Below are 15,401 nucleotides of genomic sequence, written 5' to 3' on the forward strand. Positions count from 1 at the left end.
GGCAAGAGACAGGACTGATGATTCGGCCTACAGAGATGTTTGCATTTTTTACATGCATAGCAATTTCCTTTGCGAGGCATTCCTAGCCATCTTGATTTCATTAGCGCAATAAGATCATAGAACCTCAGTCTCCTGACACTCTGGGGTCTTCAAAAGGACCCTCACCTTTTTAGACCCAAGAGCATTATCTAAACCTCATGTGGCATGCAGAAAACGCTTGAAGCCCAGTCTCACGGGACAAGCTTCTCAGACCCCTGCTGTGCCCGGTGAGAGCTGGACTCTGCTTTTTCATAACACTCCACTCCACGGCCTTGCTAATTATTCAGTTAAACCATTTTTCAATAACTATTTGAAAACTATTGCATCTGAGTTCATGGTGCATTCTTAGAATGTTTCCATATGGGGCTAAAAAGATGACTCAGCAGCTAAAAGCTCTGGCTGCTCTTCCAGAGGACTGGGGTTCAGTTCTGAGCCCCACGTGGTGCCTCATAACTCCAGTCCTGGGGAATTTAACATCTTTTCTGTATTCCTCTGGCACCAGGCACTCACACTGGACACAAACATACAACTAAGCAAGCACTCATGCACATGGAATCGATTTTAAAAGAACAACAACAAAAAAAACCCTATTTCCTTATCTGTTGACGTCTTGTGATATCCCCCCACCCCGTGAAGGAATGCAGAAGATTGTCGGTCGTGTTACAATGAGGCGTGGACCGCAGGCAGAAGCGACTTCTCTAACTTGCTGTCTCCTTTCCTTAGTCTCAGACTGGCATCCATGCAGACCCCTCTTTCTGTAACACCAAGCCCCCTGCTGAGTCTGTGCACTTGAACAAAAGCTCTGAAGGCAGCCTTCTGCACAGGAGTCACCAGCAGGGCCCAAGGAGGCCACAGGACACTTCTGCCCAGCTCTGCCACTCAGTGTCAGCAAACCTCACACACATGTCCATGCCCAAAGCACATAGGTTACGTAAGAAAGAGCCTTTCCAGAAGTTCAGATAATCCAGCTTGTGATAAGCGAGGCCAAGGTGGGGTCCACCCAGAGTCTTCTGCAACATGTCTCACTGTCCCTTTAAAGGTCATTGCCGCTTGCAGTATTCTGTTGGCTGGTGTGTAGTGTGTGTGTGTGTGTGCATGCATATGTGTTTGTGTGTGTACATACGTATGTGTGTGCATGCATATGTGTTTGTGTGTGTACATACATATGTGTGTGCATGCATATGTGTTTGTGTGTGTAATGCATATGTGTTTGTGTGTGTGCATGCATATGTGTTTGTGTGTATGTGCATGCATGTGTGTGTATGCATGTGTGTGTGCGTGGGGGGGGGCAAAGGTCATCGAGTGTGTTTCTCCATCTCTGTCTTCTCATGTTTGGAGACAGAGTCCCTCTGAGAACATGAAGCTCACTGCCCCAGCAGGACTGGCTAGCCGGCAAGCACCAGGGAGCACTCTCATCTTTGCCTACCCACCATTGGGATCACAGGTTTGCAGCACCACACGTAGCTATTTCAGTGGATTCTGGGACTCCACACTCAGACTCTCACGCTTGTGCAGGAAGCCCTTTACCCACTGAGCTGTCTCCCCAGCCCGCTCTCAGAAGTCTTTATCATTCTGTCATATCTTAGGAAGACTAGCTCACTAATAAATTGCATGCCTTTGTGAAAAGGAAGGGCTCTTAGGAGACGGGCTAAGCCATCTCTCAGAGGTCACCGTGGGTTGACGGCTTCTGATTGCATTCCTTTGCCTGATTATGATCTGAAAGGCTCTGGAAAGTTCCAGAGAGTCCTAGAAGGAAGTTATTCAGTAAAAATGCTACCTGTGCCTGTAAGAACATGGCACCCATCAGGAGATGGGCTCCAGGCCAGGACTCTCATGAGACTCTGGTGACGTCACAGCACGGCATAGACCAACAACTCCGGGATGCTGTCATCTTGGTACAGAGAAGATAAGTTTGTGTTCATCATGGCCCAAACTCTAGGTCACCTGAGGTCACCTGCAAATTGTGACCAGTGCATGAGGCAGCATATGGCTCCCTTCATAAGTCATGCTAAGCCCCTGGGAGTCACAGTGGGGAGGCTGAGCTGGAAGAGGGCAAATACCACAGACAAACATAGTTCTGTTGGTTGTCACTGGTACTCCATGCCCAGGGTGTGTGTGTGTGTGTGTGTGTGTGTGTGTGTGTGTGTGTCTTCTGTAATTAGCCCAATGTGCTTCAGTCATTACCAGACTTGTCATAGCAATGGTGTGACTACCCACCGTTTGGGGAGGGAGATGCCCGAAGATAAAGTTGGGGCTGACATGGAAGGGAGATGCCAAACCAGGGCCTTATTCATGTCTCTGTGCCTGCATTCATTACCAGCACTCCATGGCACCACCAGGAAATAGAGTGTGTCGCCTGGGCCTCTACAGATAAGGAGAAACAGGCGCCAAGTCCCCAGAGCACATCAAGGAAGGTGGGACCCAAAGGGTGCTGCCCTAGCATGTCTGTTCCTAGAGCCTCGGGTGTTTCCTCTCCAGTACCATCCCAACCGGGGTGGGGCAGCTGTACAGCGCATGCTTGGGATACAAAGCATACCTGTGACCCGGCTTCACGGAAGCCAGCGGGGTGGGACATTGCTTCCTCATGACCAGTTCAGACAAACATGACTTAGGAACCAGCAGCGATGGCAGGGGAAGGGTGCATAACTGCAGATACCTCCCTCGGTGAGTCGTCCTTCCCAGGAGTCAGGCCCCCAGGGGTGTGCTGCCTCAGCCTGTCTGGTCTCACAGACCCAGCAGCTTCCTGGTGACCCTGTTATTTTCTCCTGGAGAGCTCAATATCTTCCCATAAAAGCTGCAGAAGTTGAGTGTCCTTTGTAGATAGACAAATACAGAGATCTCAAGCTGGAGTCTGTGGAGTGAAGCGTGTGCTTGCCTCACAGTCATAGAAGCCTGAGTTCTGTCTCCAAAGCCCATGGGTGTGTGGTGTGCACTTGTGATGGCAGCCCTGAGGAGGTGGAGACAGGCAGATCCTTAGGGTTCACTGAAGAGTCAGACCACTCTGATCCCTGAGCCCGAAGTCCTAGGGAGAGACCCAGTCTCTAAAACCAAGGTGGAGAGTGCCTGAGGCATGATGGCTGAAGTTGACCTCTGACCCCCCACGCAGAGATGCATGAACGTGCACACACGCGCTTGAACATGTACACACACTCCTGCCTGTTGCATGTGTGCACATACACACACATAGCCCTGTAGCTGACCCAGCCTGAGCTGGAGGGGACTCCTGTGCAGTCTCTAATGAGCTCCACACTGGGAAGGGTGTCCTGAGAGCAAGCTGGCAGCCTCAGGACCAGACGTCTGCTGATTCACTCTGGTGATAGCTCGCCAGAATCAGCCAATGCTCTTAAGTGACCAACTCAAGGAATGGAAGGGAGTCAGGTTTCCACAGACTCCATTTTCCTGCAGTTCTGGAACATTCCTCCAAAGTGAATTTCAACAACCTTCAGACAGTGCTCTGTGCTGTAGACATGCTTAGGCCTCACAAGTCTCGAAAAGACAGGCTTGCAATCAGGCAGATGAATGTGTCCCTGACTCCAAAGCAGAAATCCCCAGGTCCGGAAGAAAAGACCTAGAAAAGAAGCCATTACTGAGACATATACTCAGCTGGGAGGATGTAGGCAGAGGATGGAAGAGAGCCACATAGGAAGCAGCTCAGGCCCATGTGCACACACACAGACACACACACAGACACACACACACACACACACACACGCACGCATACACACACACACACACACAAAGACACACACACACACAGAGAGAGAGAGAGAGAGAGAGAGAGAGAGAGAGAGAGTCTGAGTCTGAGTCTGCACAGGACGGTGGGAGAGAGCTAGAACCAGCCAGAGAGGTAGGGAGGGGACCTGCCCTGTCTGCTGTTTCCCAGTGATAAGCAGTGTCACATTCTGCTATGGAGGAGACCCCAGTCCAAAGAGCCAGAGGCAGGGTAGGTAAGGAGGAAGACTCAGGGAGAGAGGAGCCAATTGTTCCTAACAAGGTGGAAGTGTTGGGACAGGAACACAAGGCTACTTAGCCCTTAATGAGTGCGGGTTCCTGACTCTCACACAACAGAGGTGTGGTGTGTGTACCTGACTGGATGGGGATGCTCATGAGCCAACAGCCAGCTGCTACTTCTTGGTTAAAGTCAGTTTACCTTCTGAAGTTCCCCCTCCTGCCACTGTGAACCAGCCCATCGTGTGTGTGTGTGTGTGTGTGTGTGTGTGTGTGTGTGCTCGTATGTGTGCACACGTGTGTGTACATGTGGGTATAGTATATCTGTGAGTGTATGTCCATGTGTTCTGAGTGTATATAGATTATGCCTGTGTAAGTCTGTGTGTATATGTATGAAGGCATGTCTTTGTGTGTGTATATGTGAGTGTGTACCTGTGTATACGTGCATGCATGTATGAATGTATGTCTATGTGCATCCATATGTGTGACTGTATGCCTTGTGTGTGCATGCCTGCATACACGTGCTGTTTAGCTGCCATCTTGGTGATGCCGCTTGCTAGCTGTGTCTGAGCTCTAAGCACAGGCTGTTACAAGAATGTTGGCAACGGAGCAATGATTTCATGCGTGCTGACAAAAGAGAGTGAGGCAGAGGAGAGGGAGGAGACACAGAGAGAGGCAAAGATGGAGCGAGACAGGCTCAGAGAAGACACCAAGGGCTAAGCCTGGCCACTCAGAGTCTGTCCCCTTGAGATCTTTTATATCATGCATGTCCCCTGATCTATTGGGTTTCTTCCCTGTCTTTCTTTAAAAGTCAAGGAAGCAGAGTCACCCACTGCTCCCATGTGAGGCCATCTGTGTCCACATTCAGGGTGGGGTTTATTTCATCTGCAGGAGAACCCAGCATGTTAAATGCGGCACCTGAGAAACTACCCCACTTAGTCCAGGTCATAATGTCAGTCTGTGGTCCTGGGGGCTCTTGGGGGCATGAATAGGAGTCTCTGTAAGAGGCTGTGGGCCTGCTGAACCTGATACACAGGAAGAGTTCCTGCTGCAGAGTCTAGCAGGAAACCTCCTGTCCTGCAAAGGGAAGATGCTAGACTTGTGAAATGTTCCCTCTTCAGCTCACATTCCCTTAGTCATTCCTGGGACTTCAGTCTTCATTTTCAAGTAAACTCTACCCAGGTTCTTGTTTGGTTTGGTTTGGTTTGGTTTGGTTTGGTTTGGTTTGGTTTGGTTTGGTTTGGTTTGGTTTGGTTTGGTTTTTTTGGGTCGTTTTGTTGTTGTTGTTTTTGTTTTGTTTTGTTTTTGTTTGATTGGGGTTTGGTTTGTTTGTTTGTTTGTTTGTTTGTTTTTGAGACAGGGTTTTTCTGTGTAGCCCTGGCTGTCCTGGAACTCCCTCTGTAGACCAGGCTGACTTTGAACTCAGAAATCTGCCTGCCTCTGCCTCCCAAGTGCTGGGATTAAAGGCGTGTGCCACCACTGCCCAGCCAGGTTTTCTTTAAGAAGCCTCTGACTCATGCAGTCTATACTATCCTTTCCTTCTTTGGAATTCTTCCAGATCGGATGTCTGCCTCCTCCCAAACACTACAGCATCCCCATGTGTGTCACAGTTCCACCACTGACGCTAAACGGCCTCTAAGAACATATGGTCTAGGGATAGAAAGCAGAGCCACTGGGCAGTGGAGATATCTAAATCTACAAAGAAAGGCTGGCAACCATGAACGGCTAGTGATAAAGCTCATGGGCTGGCTGTTGAGAATCAGGTTTCAAGGACTTGAAAAGGCAGAGAGAGGAACCCCTTTAGAGAGATTTTAAGCTTTTGCCAATGTTTACTCCCCCTTTCCTCAGTCGCAGATACTGGGATAGTTTTAGAAAAATCTGTCTCAGTCAGCAGGCTTTGGGATTGAGTATCCTGTGCGTGTTACAGTCCACAAATACAGAAAGACTTGTTTACTTGGTGACTCATTGAGGCACAGAACAAATGCTTCCTAAGTGTTTGCTGAAAGCAGAAAGCCCCTTGCCAGGACATGACCACATGAAACTGCAAGGCATCCTGGGAAATGGTCTCCACCTGGGCTGCTGTGTTGGCAGATAACCACAGGTGTGATTCTCTGTCTTAAAGAATAAGGAAAGGGTGGGGGCTGGGAGAAGGTCCTCTCCATGCATATATAGCAAGAGCTATTATTCTCTCTCTCTCTCTCTCTCTCTCTCTCTCTCTCTCTCTCTCTCTCTCTCTCTCTCTCTCTCCCTCCCTCCTCTCTCCTCTCTCCCCCTCTCTCCCCTCTCACCCCTCTCTCCCTCCCTCCCTCTGTCCCTCCACCCTCTCTCTTTCCATATATATATATTTATTTTTGTGCAGGTATATATGTATGTATGTGTGTGTGTATGTATGTATGTATATATGTATGTATGTGTCTGTATGCATGCATGTTCACATGTGGCAATCAGAGGACAGCTTTCAGGAACTACTTCTCTTCTTCTACAATGTGGGTTCCAGGGGTGGAATTCAAATCGTCCAGCTTGGTGGCCAGTGCCATTTATCCACTGAGCTATCTTGATGGCCTCAGGATCTCTTCTGTGAAAACACTCACAAAATCAGCTTTCTTGGGACTCCTAAGAGTGCTATTTTATATCACATGTGGGGAAACTCCTTTCTGTAGAGCTGGACTGAAAATCTGTGTGCATTGCAACTCCACAGCTTGACCACAGCAGGGAGTGTGTGGAAATCAAGCAAGGCAGATCCAGACATTTCAGATGCGTGAGTCATGATTTGTTGACCCTTTATCTGCATGAAGAAAGTCTGATTCCTCAGGAATTTAGCTTAAATGAGATTAAAAAAAAAAAAAAAAGATCTGATGAATTAGAACCGCCACCCATCTTCTTTTATACACCCTTGCCACTACACCGGCAGTGATGCACAAACCCCTCAAAAGTCACTTCCAAGTTTTGAGCCTGACATAAGTAGAAAGACCATCGCTCCCTCACTCTCCTGAGCATCACTTCCTGAGCCATGCACTGGGAAGGGGCTGGCAGGGCTACTGCTGTAAAGTTTCTCAGTTTCAAAGGTTTACGGAAACGTGAGGGATAAAGCATACTGTGGCAAAAAATAATCCCCGTAGCTCCATGGAAACGCCTATTTTAGGACCGCTTCCTTGAACATGAACTCAGGAAAAAAAAGAAAAACACATTTTGCAATCAACAGCGTGTCATTTAATGAGAGAGAGAGAGAGAGAGAGAGAGAGAGCCAAAAGCACTTGAAATCTGTGAAATAGTACAGCTGCCATTTATGTCCAGTGACGCACAAGACACCTATCTCCTTCGGCATGTGCAAGTACACCCTACACATGCTAAAGCCACGAGCCCTGATTAGCAGCGGACACAGCAGTACACATGAGCAGCTCCTGGCCATTGTGTACTTGATATCTGGACAGCAACTGTGGTCACTCTTTCACCTGAGCGGCTTCTGGGAGGAGGGGAAGGTGGCATGGATGCCAGTCTGCTATAAGTATGCCTCAGTGAGGTTCCCATAGAGTCCACTTTGCCGCTATGATTGTGTTCATCTCAGAGCTTTGAAGAGAAAGAACACAAACCCAAATCATGGCCAAATTAACTAAGGCAGGCAATTAATTCATGCAAGTTTGTTATTCGTGTATACAGGCTATCTTACTCTAAAGGCAGAGTTCAAGAGATCAACACTGGAAATGAGTAAGATAAGAGGTTTTATAGTTCATGAGTACGGGGCTTCCAAGTGGGATATTTGGCAGGTAAATAGGTGGGGTTACAGGAGCAGAGCAAGTTGGTTATAACAAGGTGGCCATAACAAGGTAGTCATAAGAACCCTTGGGAACAAGGACATAACTGTTTCCTGGAAGCGGCAGTACAGAACCATTGGTAGCTAAGGTTACAGGTGGGGTATAGCCCAATCCTTGAGAAACAGAGATTTACTCATTAAGAGGAATAAACTTAGCTTCTCTTTAATATATATATATATATGATGGATTTTAAGCCTAAGATGAAAGCAGGCTGGTTATCAATTGCACCCAGAGTTATTCCGGAAACACCCTATGCACATTTGTGTAATACCCAAAGGTCCTTTGGAAGCTAGACAGTTGTTCTTGCTTTCTCTCTTTCCCCACCTCCCCACCCATGGCTCTCAGCGGGTCTCCCCCCTGCCCTTTCCTTCACTTGGCTGTGGAGTTTGCGTCTTGGCTAATGGTGTTACGTAATGCCAGGGCTTCTCAGTGCACAGGCATTTGTCCTTCCCTTGGCCTTGGCAGTTTGAGTGGAGGCTCTTGCAGCTGGAAAATCTTGTCTCAACCTCAGCAATATGTTAAAGGGAGACAGGAGATGGTGTCTCGTCAGCTGCTTACCGTTCTTCCCAGCAGGCGAGGCCTAAGCACTAGACAGACAGCAACAATCTACCCCTCAGACATCCTTGCATTGATCCCAGCCTGACACCCCTACAGCTCCCAGGTTTCCTGGTCACTCCAAGGCAGGATGAGAACTTGGATCACTTCAACGGCATAAGAAATTAATAATAAACTTTAATAAAAAGTTCATGTGGTCTTATAGATGAAACCTAATCTTCTGATATTAAATGTATTCTCAATTGTACTATTTACAATTTATAAATTCCCAATATTACATTCATGTCTTTACTAATAATGACATTATTGACACCATTATTTTGCCATCAACCATAATGACATATCATCTTAAACTTCCTTTTAATGTTTAGTTTTGTTCCTAGATCTATTAATGTTTTCTCTTTGATTTATTATATTTCATTTTAAGAGGAAGCCAGAAATTAAACTTTATTCTCTTAACCAATTAAGAATGCAAAACCAAGGTTCATGAAAATTATAATTTGATTCACAAAATTATAATTATTTAAAATTATAGTTACTTAGAAATTATATGCAAATCTTAATTTTACTTAAAGTACAAAATATGTTGTACAAATGGCATATTCCAAATAAAATTCTTTAAGATGCTTTAGAAAGAAAGACAGACAGACAGACAGACAGAAAGAAAGAAAGAAAGAAAGGGAGAAAGGAAGAAAGAAAGAAAGGAAGAGAGAGAGAAAGAAAGAAAGAGAGAGAGAAAGAGAGAAAGAAAGAAAGAAAGAAAGAAAGAAAGAAAGAAAGGAAGGAAGGAAGAAAGGAAGAGAGAGAGAAAGAGAGAAAGAAAGAAAGAAAGAAAGAAAGAAAGAAAGAAAGAGAAAGGAAGAAAGAAAAAAGAAAGAGAGAGAGAAAGAAAGAAAACAAAGAAAGAAAGAAAGAAAGAAAGAAAGGAAGGAAGGAAGGAAGGAAGGAAGAAAGAAAGAAAGAAAGAAAGAAAGGAAGGAAGGAAGGAAGGAAGGAAGGAAGGAAGGAAGGAAGGAAGAAATAAATTAAGGCTCAAAGGAGTGGAGCCTCACCCAAGTTCACCCTCTTGAAGGCTCTATCAGGACAGAGCCTCACTTGTCCTGCTTGCCCTTCAGAAAGTTCAAGCCCCTTGCAAAACACAGGTGGGAAATTACCGAGGAGCCAGGGACCTGAGTCACTGATGCCTTCCTCAGATGGCCAGGGACTCCCCTCCAGCTGGATCCTCCAAGGTAAATTTGGGGAGCACATAATTATAGATAGATATCACAGTTAAGATTGGGTTGCCTCCTACCACATGGAGGTGACTAACTATCCCCAAGAGTGTGTTTCAGGCTCCACTTGGCATCGGAGACAGTCTTAGCACAGACACTATCCAAGACTGCCCCAAGTCCTGCCGGCTGAGAAGCTGACCAGTGTAGAAGAATGTCACAGTAGCATGGCACATGGATGTCTCCCTCATCCCAGTCCTCCGCTTTATCCAGAACATCCTTAGTTATCCAAGGGCAGCCTGCACAATCTCCAGGGTCCCTGCAGAGTCTATGCTGAAACCGTATTTTATCTCTTGCTCCAATTCACTGCAAAACTGAACCTAAAGTAAGGCTAACTACAGACACAGTCAGCTCTCCCCAGCAGCACTCTGGAAGCAGCTGGTGGTTCAAGTTCCCAGTCCCCAAGCAGGGCCTAAAGGCAGTCCTGAGATTTAACAAGGCTAACTGTCTGTCATCCAGGGCCAGAAAACAAAGGACCTTCAAGCTTCTTTGTTATCACACTCTAAGCAAGGACACAGTCCCCGAAGGCTAGCCTCAGGAGGCCCTGGACACCTGTGGTCACTTTGTGTCACTTGCCTTTCTTCTGCCTCTTCATCTGTCATACACAACAGGCTAGTCACCAGTTTTATTTATTGTTGTTGTTATTTTAAAGGCAGGTTCTTACAATATAGCCCCGGCTTTCCTGGAACTTAACTATAGATCTAGGCTGGTCTGAGACTCTCAGAAGTCTGCTTCAGCCTCCCCAGTACACTGTGTCTCCTCACCATAACTAAGTTTATCCAGAAGTCTGGTTGGTGATTTTGTTATTGCAGTGGTGGTTGTATCTGGCACCCTTAGGATTTTGAAATATTGGTGGAAATTGTTACCCCGGGTATCAGCATGGAGTCTCAATACAAAGTATGATGAAGCCTTGGCTTGGTGGGACAGCTAAGCTTGAAGGGACTGAATCAAACCAGTTCCCCTTTGTCCGGAATACATTGGTGTAGGGGAAGGAGCTGATAACTAAAATCTGGTTCCCTGATTGTTTCTTGATGGGGTCAATTAAGACAGCAGAAGCTAATTGCTGGGTGAAGAGAATAAGGAGGGTTTTTCAGGCCCCAGGAGGGAAAGAAGGGGACAAGGAGAAATTTGGGGATTCAGACCAGGCTGTAGAGGGAGAGGAGGTAGCAGACATGTAACTCTCAGGGACCAATCGTTTGTAACCTCCACAGGTGGCTGCGGAAGCTAAGGAGGATGGGGCAAGATATTCTTCACCCAGCAGTTGTGTTTTCTGGCTGGTTTTAAAATATTAAGGCTGTCTGGTGTTTTCCATCCACAGTGATAAGGGCACAGCCATGGGGCAGTCGTTAGAGGTTTGGCGGAGCTAGCCTTGGGAGTTGAGTGAGATGACCATTGCTGGCACCAGGCAAGGAAAAAGTGTGCATTTTAAATCACACGCAACACACAGGTGGCCCCACATTTTCAACTTGGGACACATCTTGGAGGCTTGTTTTTGGAAGAAGGAAGCATCATATCTGGGCTTTTAGAAATGGCACGGAATTAGAGGTCAAAGTTCAGAATGAATGACTCAAGGTTGACCATGCACAAACCACTCGAATGCTTGGGTCTGCCCACAGGAAGTAGAAGGGTCATTCTTTGATAATCTTTCTCTCTCCACTTGTTTTAGGTCCCCAAGCCCTCAAACCTCCAATTCCCACTGACAGGGTTGCTGCTCACAGGGATTGTGCCAGTTTAAATCAAGAAGAAGACATTGGTAGACCAGCCCGTAGGTGCTGAAGTCACCTACCTAGGAAACTTTGCCTTTTACAGACCACACACACCAAACACAGAGGTCACCCTGTGCTTCCTCAGTGGTCGTCATTGTCAGGACCTTATCTTTCATTCGCCAGACAGAGCACGGTGGCTACTTCCACTGAAGCAGCCTCTCGTGAGCCCTTCAAAGCCCCACTCAGACCCATCTAGCTACATACACCCTTTCAAGCCACACAGTAGAAAGCTGAAGTGGCTTCCCCTTTGCACAGAGCTGTTGCCACCACGAACATGGGTCCTGTACCCAGCGGGGACCGTCACCCTGTGGGCAGAATCGCAGAATGAGTTCTCGGTGCTGTTTTCAGTTGTACACTGAGCAATTCTTTATCCCATAAATTGGAGTGAGTGTCCGAGGGTTCCACAGAGATGGGTTGTATAGGTGGGAGAACAGAGATGGAGAACGGCCGTTTCTTAGTTACCGTCCTGTAAGACGGAGTCAGAGAGCCAGACAGCTCACATCAGGATGCGTATGCTGTGGTTTTTAAGGATTAAAGGACTTGGGGCGCTGCACTGATAAACCAAGTGGAACCTGCAGAGCTTGAGAATCTGCCCTGTGCTGGCTGGTGTCGTGTGTCAGCTTGACACAAGGTAGAGTCATCAGAGACAAAGGAGCCTCCCTTGAGGAAATGTCTCCATGAGCTCCAGCTCTAAGGCATTTTCTCAATTAGTGATCAATGGGGGAGGGCTCAGTCCATGGTGGGGGGGGGGGGACCATCCCTGGGCTGGTAGTCCTGGTTTCTATAAGAAAGCAGGCTGAGCAAGCCAGGGGAAGCCAGCAAGTAAGCAGCCCCTCCATGGCCTCTGCCTCAGCCCCTGCCTCCAGGTTCCTGCCCTGCTTGAGTTCCTGTCCTGACTTCCTCCAGGGATGGACTATGATCTGGAAGTATGAACCGAATAAACCCTTTCCTCCTTAACTTGCTTGGGCATGGTGTTCTGCAATAGAAACCCAATCTAGGACATACCCTGTTCTCTCTCCCCAAAGGTCAGACAATAGCTACCTTTAGGCTGGAAGACTGGAACCCCAGTCTAGTGACCCCATATCAGTTAAGCCAGGCTGTGGGGCCACTGAGAGGGAGACCTGTGCCCAGGCATCAACATCTCTTCTTTCCCCCTGCTTCTTCCTCACTTCCCCTTCCTCTTCCCCTTCCTCTTCCACCATTGTTGCTGTTGCTGCTGCTGTTGCTTTTAGGGCTTCAGGGTTTTCCCTTTTGTTTTGTACTTTTGAAAAGGACTCCATATGGCCCATTAACCCTGTCTGGCCTTGAACTAGCTAAATAGCTGAGGGTGGCCTTGAACCGCTGATCTCTTGCCTCCACATCACAAGTGCTGAGATGACGTGTGCCAACCACTCATGTTTAGTCTTCTTTAGCTACCAAAGTGCTCCAGGTGTGGGGGAGATGGAAAGTCGGGTGCTGGGCTCCTCACGTCCATGAAAAGAGTGAGCTTTAAAGGACAAAATGTGCCTTTTACGCAGGCCGTGCTGTGTCCTGTTCTGTTCCTACTTTAAGAATCCAAGTGACTTGGACGCCTCCTTTTGTTTCGTTTCCTGGGATTGACTGAGGAGCGAGCTCTGGAGTGCTCACATGTTTAAATGACCCTAAAATGATTTCCTGGAAGAATCAGGTCACGGACTGAACAAGTGTCACTCTACGGAAGGATTGGTTAATCACGTGGCCAGAACTTGCTTTGATGGGAATGGCTTTGGCCAAATCCCTCAGCTCTGCGCACCTTTTGGAAAAGAATAGTATGTGTTTGCTGCTGAGACTGGGGCTAGGAAATGAAAATGAGAACTTGCTTGTCTTTATTCAACTTTATCTTCCCTGCAAATTCTGCACATTCCTTGGATAGTTGTATAAGAAACAACATCCCTCTGGCCTCAGCCACCCGTGATGGCCAGCCTCTCCAGGAGGAGTCATGAACATCTGTCCATCACCTTCCACTTGGAAAATTCTACAGAACATTTCTGATACCTCAGCTCCTCTTCCCTGCCCCCCCACCCCCACCCCCACCCCCACCCCCACTCTGTTACATTCAAATACGAGTTGGAGCTCTGGGTATTGCATCTACGTTTGATGGTCAGCAGGGCCTTGAGTGGGCAGACATCTTTATAGATGATCACACACTCAAAAAGTTGATCACTAAGCAGAGTTAGACAGTTGTCATTCTGTTTTCTCGATCTTTCCCTGAGAGCCCAGGAACAATATTTGTTGGCAACTTTGGATGTGTCTCTTAAACTCTCAGGGACTACTGTGGATCATGGGATTTTTGCTGTGGTCAAAGCCCTCCAGAAGTATTGGCTTCGCAGCTGACACCTTCTCTTCTCTTCTAGCTCTTGAACACCCCATTGGGTCGCCATGGGAAACCACTCTGGAAAGAGAGAATTATCTGCTGAGAAGGCCAGTAAGGTAAGGCTTGGCTGAGGCCTACTCTCCAGCCCCGGGGCTTAGTTCAGTTAAAGTCGAAGTGGAGCTTTAACAAGGACAGTTCCTGAATGGCTGGGTGGAGACTGGGTCCTTGCTGTTGTTATTAGACATTGTTGTAATTTACTCAGGAGGATCACCTCTCAGTGGGTCCATCCATCATGGCCTGGAAGCAAGTGAAGAAGGAGAGGGATGGCTCGGCACACGGTGGGGGTGGGAGGGAAAGAAAGAGGGAGATAGGGAAGAGGAAGAGGCCCCACCTGTGATCCACTGGACTCATCCTAGACTCAGTATTCTCGGGAGAGCAGACACTGTAGGGGGTCCCTTTGCTCTCTCGAAAGCATTTATCATTCAGCATTCCTTATTTGTAATAGTATTCCCAAACTTCACTATCTCCTTAACCTCTCTGTTGAAGCTGTGAACCCCATTCATAAATCAGTAACAAACCTCATTCCCCGAGTTAGCGCACCTCCCTGCTTTGTAGAGCAAGGCCCTGACTTTGGGTTTCGAAGCTGAACCTGAGTCTTAGGTGTGGTCAAAGGGTGGCAAGCAGGTGGGCTGCTTCCTCTGCCCAGTGCTGGCAGACCTCCGCCTGCTGAGGTCAGCTGTGGGAAATGTAGGTAGATTCCGGGTCTTTCCCTCATGGGATGGGCAACATGTCTCCTGGTTCCCACCCAGGGTCTTACTCTGCCCTGTCTGTACCTCTCAGAGTCCCCCAGTAGTCCACGTGAAGATGCACAGCTGTGATATGCAAGGCTCCTTCCTCTACCACATATCCCACACTTATAGGACCCAGGATTTTCCCCAGAATTTGGGTCATCCCCTCTACCTTCAGAGCCTCACACTGCCCATGACGCACAGGTTGATGACAGCCCAGCCATAGGCTGGTAGGTTATTGGTTTTCAGTTCTGTCCCTTCCCCATACCTTCTACAGCTTGTCACACATGTTTGGAACATACAGAGTGAATCAATCAATCAATCAATCAATCAATAAATATTAAAATTTAGAAACATCCCCTCCCTTGTGCACACCAGCTTCCTCTCCTTGGTGGGTTTCTCTGCTCAGTCTTTCCTGGTGAGGTCTGACCGGTGATGCCACTGTTATATTCTAAGTGTCTCCACACTCAGCATCTTCACATGAACCCTACGCGACCACAGAGTACTATTGCCTAAATTTTTGTCCACTCTCCGTCAGTGAAGAATCATTTCTGATCATTAGGAGATACAGCCCTAGTTACGTTTTAAAATTGTGATTAAAAACAATATGACCAAAACAACTTACGGAAGCCAGGGTTCACTTGGGTTATGGTTCGAGAGGGATACGAATCCAACATGGTAGGGAAGTGTGGCTGTAGGCAGCAGGCATGTCAGCAGGAAGTGGATGGTGAAAGCCCACGTCTTGAACAAAAGCACGGAGCAGAGAATGAACCGGAAATGGTGTTGGTCCTTTAAACTCTCAAAGCCTGCCTCCAGTGACACCTCCTCCAGTGACATAATTCCTCCAGCAAGGCCACATCTAACCCTATCCAAACAAACAGCACCACCAACTG

General features: G+C 47.6%; 1 protein-coding gene across 11 annotated transcripts in view; it reads left to right on the forward strand.

Annotated features, from left to right (window-relative positions):
* Positions 1–15,401, forward strand: part of Mbp (myelin basic protein) — a 110,547-nt gene that overhangs the window by 11,876 nt on the left and 83,270 nt on the right. For all 11 annotated transcript variants that reach the window (XM_006526454.3, XM_030250358.1, XM_006526456.3 and 8 more), the window contains exon 2: positions 13,761–13,836. In XM_006526454.3, coding sequence (XP_006526517.1) covers positions 13,786–13,836 — 51 coding nt within the window. In that variant the 5' untranslated portion in view covers positions 13,761–13,785. The remainder of the gene's footprint in view (positions 1–13,760; positions 13,837–15,401) is intronic.

This window comes from Mus musculus, chromosome 18 (genome assembly GCF_000001635.26).
Source record: "Mus musculus strain C57BL/6J chromosome 18, GRCm38.p6 C57BL/6J".
NCBI classification, from domain to species: Eukaryota; Metazoa; Chordata; class Mammalia; order Rodentia; family Muridae; genus Mus; species Mus musculus.